At 35.3% G+C, this 9,236-nt stretch overlaps 2 protein-coding genes across 2 annotated transcripts in view; one reads left to right on the top strand and one right to left on the bottom strand.

Annotated features, from left to right (window-relative positions):
- Positions 1-2,948, bottom strand: part of LOC106466764 (glutaredoxin domain-containing cysteine-rich protein CG12206-like) — a 16,731-nt gene extending 13,783 nt beyond the window's left edge. The window contains exon 1 of the mRNA XM_013927063.2: positions 2,305-2,948. Within this exon, the coding sequence (XP_013782517.1) occupies positions 2,305-2,940 (636 nt within the window). The 5' untranslated portion in view covers positions 2,941-2,948. The remainder of the gene's footprint in view (positions 1-2,304) is intronic.
- A 4,104-nt stretch (positions 2,949-7,052) lies between these two features.
- Positions 7,053-9,236, top strand: part of LOC106466768 (fatty acid hydroxylase domain-containing protein 2-like) — a 16,664-nt gene continuing 14,480 nt past the window's right edge. Inside the window, exons 1-2 of the mRNA XM_013927067.2 lie at positions 7,053-7,056; positions 7,370-7,374. The gene's annotated coding sequence lies outside the window, so the exon portion shown is untranslated. The remainder of the gene's footprint in view (positions 7,057-7,369; positions 7,375-9,236) is intronic.

Genomic DNA, 9,236 nt, shown 5'->3' with positions numbered 1-9,236 from the left:
TATTAGAGACATAGACGTCAGAACATGTAAATATCATTACTTATTAGAGACATAGACATCAGAACGTGTAAATATCGTTATATATTAGAGACATAGACATCAGAACGTGTAAATATCATTACTTATTAAAGACATAGACATCAGAACGTATAAATACCGTTATATATTAGAAACATAAACATCAGAACGTGTAAATATCATTACTTATTAGACATAGACATCAGAACGTGTAAATACCGCTATATATTAGAGACATAGTCATCAGAACATGTAAATATCATTACTTATTAGACATAGACATCAGAACGTGTAAATATCATGATTTATTGGAAACATAGACATCAGAACGTGTAAATATCATGACTTATTAGAGACATAGACATCAGAACGTGTAAATACCGTTATATATTAGAGACAGACATCAGAACATGTAAATACCGTTATATATTAGAGACATAGACATCAGAACGTGTAAATATCATTACTTATTAAAGACATGGACATCAGAACGTGTAAATACCGTTATATATTAGAGACAGTCATCAAAACCCGCAAATATCATAACTTATTAGAGACAGACATCCATTGTATCCAGCACAACAGATGTTTGTTTGTTTGAAGTTAAGTGCAAAGCTACACAATGGGATATTTGTGCTCTACCCACCATGGGTATCTAAACCCGGTTTCTAGCGTTGTGAGTCCGCAGACATACTGCTGTACTATTGGAGGGCACAAGCACAAAAAGTAATCAGGTTCCTTAAGTAGCCTCAGGGATTTTTTTTTTTCCACTGGACGCCACTTTCCTTGTCAATTACTGAATGCAAAAAAAAGAGACTGCTACGAAAATGAAAGCTATTTGACAGTTGTCATTTCTATAAGAAATGTCAAAAGGGAGATAATGAATTCAATTCAAATTAATTTATTCGACATGATACAACAGAATCATGCATGTATATAATATCAACATGAAATATATACACATAAACCGAACAAGAACAAATATATGCCCCCCAGCGGTACAGTGGTATGTCTGCGGACTTACAACGCTAAAAACCGGGTTTCGATACCCGTGGTGGGCAGAGCACAGATAGCCCTTTGTGCTTAACTACAAACAAACAAATATATGCTCAAACATGTTCAGTTCCTCTCTTTATGCGTTTTTTTTTCGTTCTTTCTCACAAAAACAAAATTTTTTTCTTAATAAGTTTTTTCCTCATACTGACTGTTCAGCATATACATGCCCCCCAGTGGCACAGCGGCATATCTGCGGACTTACAACGTTAGAAACAGGGTTTCGATACCTGTGATGGGCAGAGCACCAAAAAAACCATTGTGTAGCTTTGTCCTTAACTACAAAACAACAACATCAGCACATAAAAACACTGGCGGATCAATGTTGACATCAATATGAAGTTTTAGGAATTGCAAAAAATGTCTAATTTTCCTGTAATGTACTCTTGAAAAGAAGCATTTTGCTAGATTTCTTTCCTACGATTAACCGTTCAGAAGATACAGAGCGTAACAGACAGACAGACATTTGGCTATTATATATATATATATATAATGTATAAGTAATAAGCACGTAATTTTTATCAGTCTATCTACAACTTTTAGGTTTTTCAACTTTACAAAATATTCGATGATAACATAGTTTCTACGAAATATGTGTAATGAAAAATGTATGCCTTATATTAAATTGTTTTATTGTCCTTATAAAATCGTTGTACAGTTTTTAAAGTTTAAATTTACTAGCGTACTCGTGCGATGTATGGAGAAATGCTTATAAAAGATAAAGGTTCAAAGTTCATAAGAATAAAAATATTCATGTCCACTTGGCTTGACTATTTAAATAACATTTTTATTTTAGATTTTTTATCAAAACACAATAAGTAGCATGTGGCGTAAAAACATCTCAATTAACATAAGTGTGCCTATCTTGAAAGTATTTATAAATAACGTGTGAAAAAGAAATCCATCAAATGGTTGTGGAATTTGAAAACGAAATGCAATTATAGAATTAATGTTTTACCAGTTCTGACTATAAATACTGTTTCTGTTTTATGTCCTAAATATAACAGTAATGATTGGAAGTACACAGACTATATGTAGACTTCATGTAATGAAAGAGAAAACTGGAGAAATCTTATAATCATCAGGAACTCCAGTAGCTACCCCCTTCTCACCCAGATGACGATCAACTCACCCTAAACGTTTAAACCACGTGACCAAAGTAAAGTGATACTCAGTCCTACTTTCTGCTGATTATCAAAAACATAATAAAACAGTTTAATAAAGTAATTATACCTTTTCGTGAGGCTGAAAAAGACAAGAAACTTGGGTTCGTACTCGATTCCTTACGCCACGAACTGTGCCCGACACTGACATGATGGCGGAGTCCTTGTCATCCTGGTCATGGAGATTCTTACCGAGCTGGTTAGGTCCGGTATCCAGCTCGTGCAAGTGAAAATGCAAAACGTCCTTATCGTCATCTGTACACTTTCTTGCGATATGCCACTGTCTTTGGTTACCGAATCCCGAGTCGTATCCATGACTATCGCTATCATCGGCCAGTGAACCACGGTCAGAGTCGTTATCGCTCCCCATGGCACTGCTAGTCGCACTGTTATTATGGTAATGCCTATCGATGCTGACCAGCTGGACATTAACATGGGTTTTCTCGTGTGTCTCGCACGTTCCACCAGACGCCTTGTCAGTGACGTCCAGTCGCATGACGTGTGTAACGGGGCAGGAGCTAGTCTCGACCTTTAGGACGTGCACGTGAGCACGATTCACTTGACTAACTGTCTTAAGTGGTGTAGGACATCCTTCACTGTTTCGCTTGGTCAGTTCTTGATTCTCAGGTACCACTACACTACCGTTGACCATTAGGGACACAGAGTGGCAGTACGGTCTAGAATGTTCTACATTTGTTCCAAGCATTATTAGCGCTCTGGCAAGATACGTCTACAAGCTTCTCTCTCACAAGACTACCTGCCAAGCCTCAAGCCACGGGCAGAATACCTGAGCTACAGAACAGGTTCCTACTGATCACGTGACTCATTTCAAGGAAGGCTTTGTAGGTTGATCACCCGTTTCAGTGCACACCACATTCAAACATTTTAGGTTGAGTCAAAACTTCTTAGTGACTAGAACTGCGAAATAAGATATAAGATTGTTTATCAAGCCAGATGATTTCGAAATTAAACAATTATTATTTAAGCAATTCAAATCATATACGACAGTAGCTTTAAGATGTTAAATAATTCTCGGTCAGTAATCAAGAAATATATATATACTATCCCCTGTGCCCCCCAGTAGCACAGCGGTATGTCTGCGGACTTACAACGCTAGAAACCGGGTTTCGATACCCGTGGTGGGCAGAGCACAGATAGCCCTTGTGTAGCTTTGTGCATAATTAAAAACAAAAAAAAAACTATCCCCTGTATTCCTTTTCCAAAAGATTTGGTTTAAAATCAGCGTAAGTTATTTATTGATCCAGACCCACGTGTATCCCAAGTGGTCTCACGTTTCCTATCAGGTGATAAAGTAGTAACAATGAAACATAGCTGATGTTTGCAGTACACAAGAGGCAGTTGTTAGGTTACAGATAAACTGTTTTGATCCAGTTTTGCTGTGTTTCTAGTACACAAGCAACAGTTATCAGGTTACAGGTAAACTGTTTTGATCCAGCTTTGTTGTGTTTCTAGTACACAAGCAGCATTTATCAGATTACAGATAAACTGTTTTGATCCAGCTTTGCTGTGTTTCTAGTACACAAGCAACAGTTGTTAGGTTACAGATAAACTGTTTTGATCCAGCTTTGCTGTGTTTCTAGTACACAAGCAGCAGTTATCAGGTTACAGATAAACTGTTTTGATCCAGTTTTGCTGTATTTCTAGTACACAAGCAACAGTTATCAGGTTACATATAAACTGTTTAGATACAGCTTTGCTGTGCTTTTAGTACACAAGCAGCAGTTATCAGGTTACAGATAAACTGTTTTGATCCAGCTTTGCTGTGTTTCTAGTACACAAGCACCAGTTATCAGGTTACAGATAAACTGTTTATATACGGCTTTGCTGTGTTTCTAGTACACAAGCAGCAGTTAGCAGGTTACAGATAAACTGTTTTGATCCAGCTTTGCTGTGTTTCTAGTACACAAGCAGTTGTTAGTTTACAGATAATTTGTTTTGATCTACTTTTTACTACATTGGTGCCTTTTCGTTACTTTTATATGTGAGAAATGAGATTAAACTTACTTTCCCAAAAGGGGTATTTTTTTCACTTTAGGGCGAAAATATAAACACATTTCTCTTAGTTTACCGAAACTATGATTGTATTTTAGTTATCAATTCAGACAAGCTGATGGTACTTAGACATTACATAACATTGATAAATTTATATTAAACTTTTGTTTCGGATAACAAACGTCTTAGTTACAGCTGCCTAGTCATTCCTTATTTGATTCATACTTCATATGACATTTTACAACGATTTCCTGTTATCTCACAAAGTTTCAGGTACCTCCCTTACACTTCGAAGTCAAGGGTAGGAGATAAAGTTACGTAGTCATAACAACCTACACAGTGGTGGAACAACGCCCCTGTCCTGTCTGGCAAGTATGTCAAGTCTGGGTGTAGCCTTTCATTATCACTATTATAAGTTATCGTCTAAATCTATAAACACTCACAGCAATGAACAGTTGACCTCTGAAAAATAACTTTAAATTTAAATAAGACTGTCTTTAAACTAAGTCACAATTTTATTAATATAAATAAAAGCTGTAATTTTCCAATAAAAAGCTTCATAAAAGAAGTTCCATGCTTGGCAACACGTTAATACTTGTTTGTCAAATTTCGCTCCAACATCTACAATAAATTATTACATTATTTTATTTTTATACCAAATTTTTCTCAAATTAATCACTGGTCATCTGTTTTATTTACCAATACTAAATATAAATCTATTCATTTTTAGGAAAATTTAATCTGATTATAAAGAGCAACACGAACGTAATTATATGAAACATTTAATAAGTGTATCGAAATTTTCAGCTCTAAACTACAGGCTCTTCTCTCCTTTTTAACAATTCCGTTTATGAACCGATAGATGGCGTAGCTATGGGCTCTCCGCTGGAACCAACACTGTCCAACCTTTTCCTCGGTTACCATGAACGAAACTGGATGGACAACTGTCCTTTAAACTTCAAGCTTGTTCTCTACAAAAGGTAGATGATACTTTCCTTGTTTTTCGCCATAAAGACGAAATCCCTCGTTTTCTTGACTATCTTAAATCACAACATCCCTCTATACATTTTATTCATGAAACTGAAACTGATAACTCCCTTTCTCTATACGTTTTACTAATGGAACTGAAACTGATAACTCCCTTTCTCTATACGTTTTACTAATGGAACTGAAACTGATAACTCCCTTTCTCTATACTTTTTAATCATGGAACTGAGACTAATAACTCAATTTTTGTATACTTTCTATTTATGAAACTGAGACTAATTACTCTATTTCTTTATACGTTTTAATCATGGAACTGAGACTAATAACTCCATTTCTCTATATGTTTTAATCATGGAACTGAGACTAATAACTTCATTTCTCTATACTTTATATTTATGAAACTGAGACTAATAACTCAATATCTCTATACGTTTTACTAATGGAACTGAGACTAATGACTCCATTTCTTTATACGTTTTAATCATGGAACTGAGACTAATAACTCTCTTAACTTTCTTAACTAATACGGTTGCCCAGCCATCTAAAATACACACTCTACCCAGACTATCTTTATGCACCAGCTTACCATATCTTGGAAGACAGAACTGCATTATAACTGTTACTATTCTTAAGTTGATCTGAAAGTTATTTTCAAACCTAATTTCAGACTAAAATTTTTCTACCGTAAAGATCGTATACCGATTGCCCATTGTTCGCGTCTTGTCTATTTATATACGTGCGGAGAATGTTAGACCCCTTATATTGGCGTCACTTGAAAGTAGGAGTTTTTGAACGTATGGGTATATCTATAAATTACAAACCCCCACCCCACCCCCCAACTCCACTATCTACCAACACGATAGAGAAAAAGAACATCCGATTTCTCTCTCGAACTTAAAATACTCTCAACAGCTAAATACGAAACTGAACTTCTGATAAAAAATAACGTAACAACTTTCTCGCTCTCTAACTAATACATATTCTTCATTTTATAGCTATTTAATATTAATGAATACATAATACTAATACATATTCTTCATTTTATAGCTATTTAATATTAATGAATACATAATACTAATACATATTCTTCATTTGATAGCTATTTAATATTAATGAATACTTAATTACAACTGAAATAAAATTGAAAATCCAAATGTAATTGATGTAACCTGTATTATACAAAGCATTGACCTAACTAACTAACAAACAACAGTTGATGCGGCAAGCAATACATTTCATAGTGATAATGTTTGTGTGATATAATATCACCAAATCATTTTGGTCTGGATTTAGATCTTGGTCTGGGTGTACATCTGCATCATTATTATGGGATTCTGCATACAAAAACTGAACTTTACCAGTTCCTAGCATCTACAGCCCCTCATCTAAATTCTGAACTAGAGAGTACACCATCAAATGTTATGTCTGTTTATATCGTACACAGAGACAATGGTGAACAGTTGAGTGTAAGTGCTGGGAATAACAGGGACCACAAGAGGAGTATCTAGTTGGCTCTCACACAGAAGTTGGTGTAAATATGCACGTTTTGACAAGTTTAATGATGATGTAACAAACAGTATCTACATTCCTCCATAGAGCGTGTTTCATTTGATGACTATAGAAGAGACAAGCATTGTACCTAACAGAACCTTCGACCCCATCAATATGGATCCTCCCTTCAAAGAACTGTAGTAAAATCTACACGACATTAATGAGACTCAAGGAAACAAAGAGTGCATTAAGATAAATATATACCTCAGTATATTTCAGCACAGTGTTCCTTAACAGAATACGGTGGAAGATCTAAAAAGAAATGTGCCATGTGAAGAGAGAATCCATTTGCTAACGACCATTTTTTGGAATATGATATTTCTATTGAGATGTAGTGCTGAAACAACTTTTGGTTGAATTTGAAGTATGTGCGGTTGGAAAGGTGCAACAGAGTTTATCTGGGAAAAAGTTTAACTGAGCAACACGAGCTTTCAGGATGATTGATTAAGCCCTAACTACCCAACATCTCATACAGATGATTAAATAATGTGAAACAAACAACAGAGTAATTCCGGACCAAGTTAAAGTGCTTCTATTCAGTTTTCATGAATCATGTGCTATTGCCAGACAAATTGCAGAAAGAGATCCTGCCTGGTGTTATGGGTTAAACCCCTTGTTGCTGAAAGAATGGCACATGTCTGACAGAGCTCCAACTCAAATCCAGACCTTGTGAATTAAATATTGCTCGAGCCTTCCATTATTTCCCCTTGAATTTACTGCATCTACCACATCTGAAAGCAACCTAGTCCAATAACCAACACACTGCTAGAAAAGTAAAACTTTCTAAGCTGAAGATTATTCCTACCCTGCTACTGCTAAAATATGTATTTGTATCCTACCATTATCATCATTAAATGCCAAAAAAGATTATACATCAATACTTCCAATCTTTTTTCACAAGGAAACAATTTCAGAAATCTTAACCTTTTCTCGTAGGACAACCTTTCCATCTTAGTAGCCCTCCTTTGAACACTTTCCAACAATTCAATGTCCTTCTTAAGTTTGTGGGGTATCTTTATAGATACAAAAATGTCACTTATTTAACTCAATGCAACAAAGCAAAGAGAAAGATGCAGCCAAAGAAGATGTCTCCAACAAAATCAGTTTCCACCTATATATGTTACATTGCATTTATCAACCATTTATATGGCATCAAGCCCTGACAAGGATGCGACGTATCCCAATACTTTTAGAATATTGTATGTTAAATTTGTGGAACAACAAATCGAAAACGTCTGCAGAGCTAGAGCAGTGACTGTATTGTTACATAATTAATGTTCATCAAAAAGCAAAGCTTGTCATGAATTCGCTTCAGTACATGGTTTTTCATTTTTGTTGCATATACAGTCATCATTGCAAATCCTGATGAATGTGTTTCAGTTCTGCTGCCAGTTTACTTCTCATTTGTGGTTAGTCAGTAACAAAAACGAATAGACTGTCATCATGAAAAAAAAACCTTGTGTCATTAGAAGTTCTGATAATCTGCTTGTCTTAAGCAGCAAATGTTGAATTTGTTATTTCAGATATTCTAGGATCATATGACTGAAAGTAATCCTACTGTTATGGTTTGTGAACACTTTTTGCTGACAAAGTACGATTATAATTAATTGAATTTGTTATGTGATGTGTGCACATATATGATTGCCACCATGTTTTAGTAATACAGATATGCTTAACATCTGTTCACTTAGTCTTTCTCTATGCAGTTTTGACACAAACACATGTTCCAGAAAACCATTGAAGTTGTTTCATTCTAGTTGCATTTGTGTATATGCTAATCTCTAGAAGATAGCATTTACTTTACCTATGGAGATGTTGCTGTAACTTCCTCTTTTCTGTGTGTCATAATAGACTGTTGACAGCAATGTCTTTTGCTGGTTGAGAGGATGATATTTAGAGGTTACAGCCTTTTATACGAGAACCACCAATCACGAGGAAATGCATATCATTTTTTCCAATGATAGCACTAGGCATAAGCAGACTAAACAATTTCTTAGGGCTCCAATTCACATTGATTTTGGTTTTATTCTTTTTCATAAATACTGTAACGTTTGCCAGTTTTAGTGTTGTAATAATTTGAAAAAAAAGTTTTTAATTAAAGTAATCAAAAAGCACATCACTGAGTAACAGATGGATGTTTGATGCAGCAGCAAGACAGTTCTCATTCTGACATGTGTGTGAAGTGCATGTGTGCTGATTGGTTGCTAAGTGCATTGCACGCACAGTGTACATGATTGGAGAAAGATGTCGATGTAGGGTGCTAAAGTATGAATAAAAATGGCTTTTGAATAAAAGTATTAATATGTGCTGTGTATTTTTAATTTGTGGAAATAATGAAATTATATTTTTAGGGGATGAGTAAAAAGCCAAAAGATATTGTTGCGTCAGCGAGTCACATGACCACCGTGACGCCACGTTTCTAGAACTATCCTGTAATTTGGCGAATGCTCT

This window comes from Limulus polyphemus, unplaced genomic scaffold (genome assembly GCF_000517525.1).
Source record: "Limulus polyphemus unplaced genomic scaffold, Limulus_polyphemus-2.1.2 Scaffold2377, whole genome shotgun sequence".
NCBI classification, from domain to species: Eukaryota; Metazoa; Arthropoda; class Merostomata; order Xiphosura; family Limulidae; genus Limulus; species Limulus polyphemus.
The sequence above is the reverse complement of the archived record's forward strand: the minus strand, read 5'-3'. Positions and strand labels throughout refer to the sequence as shown.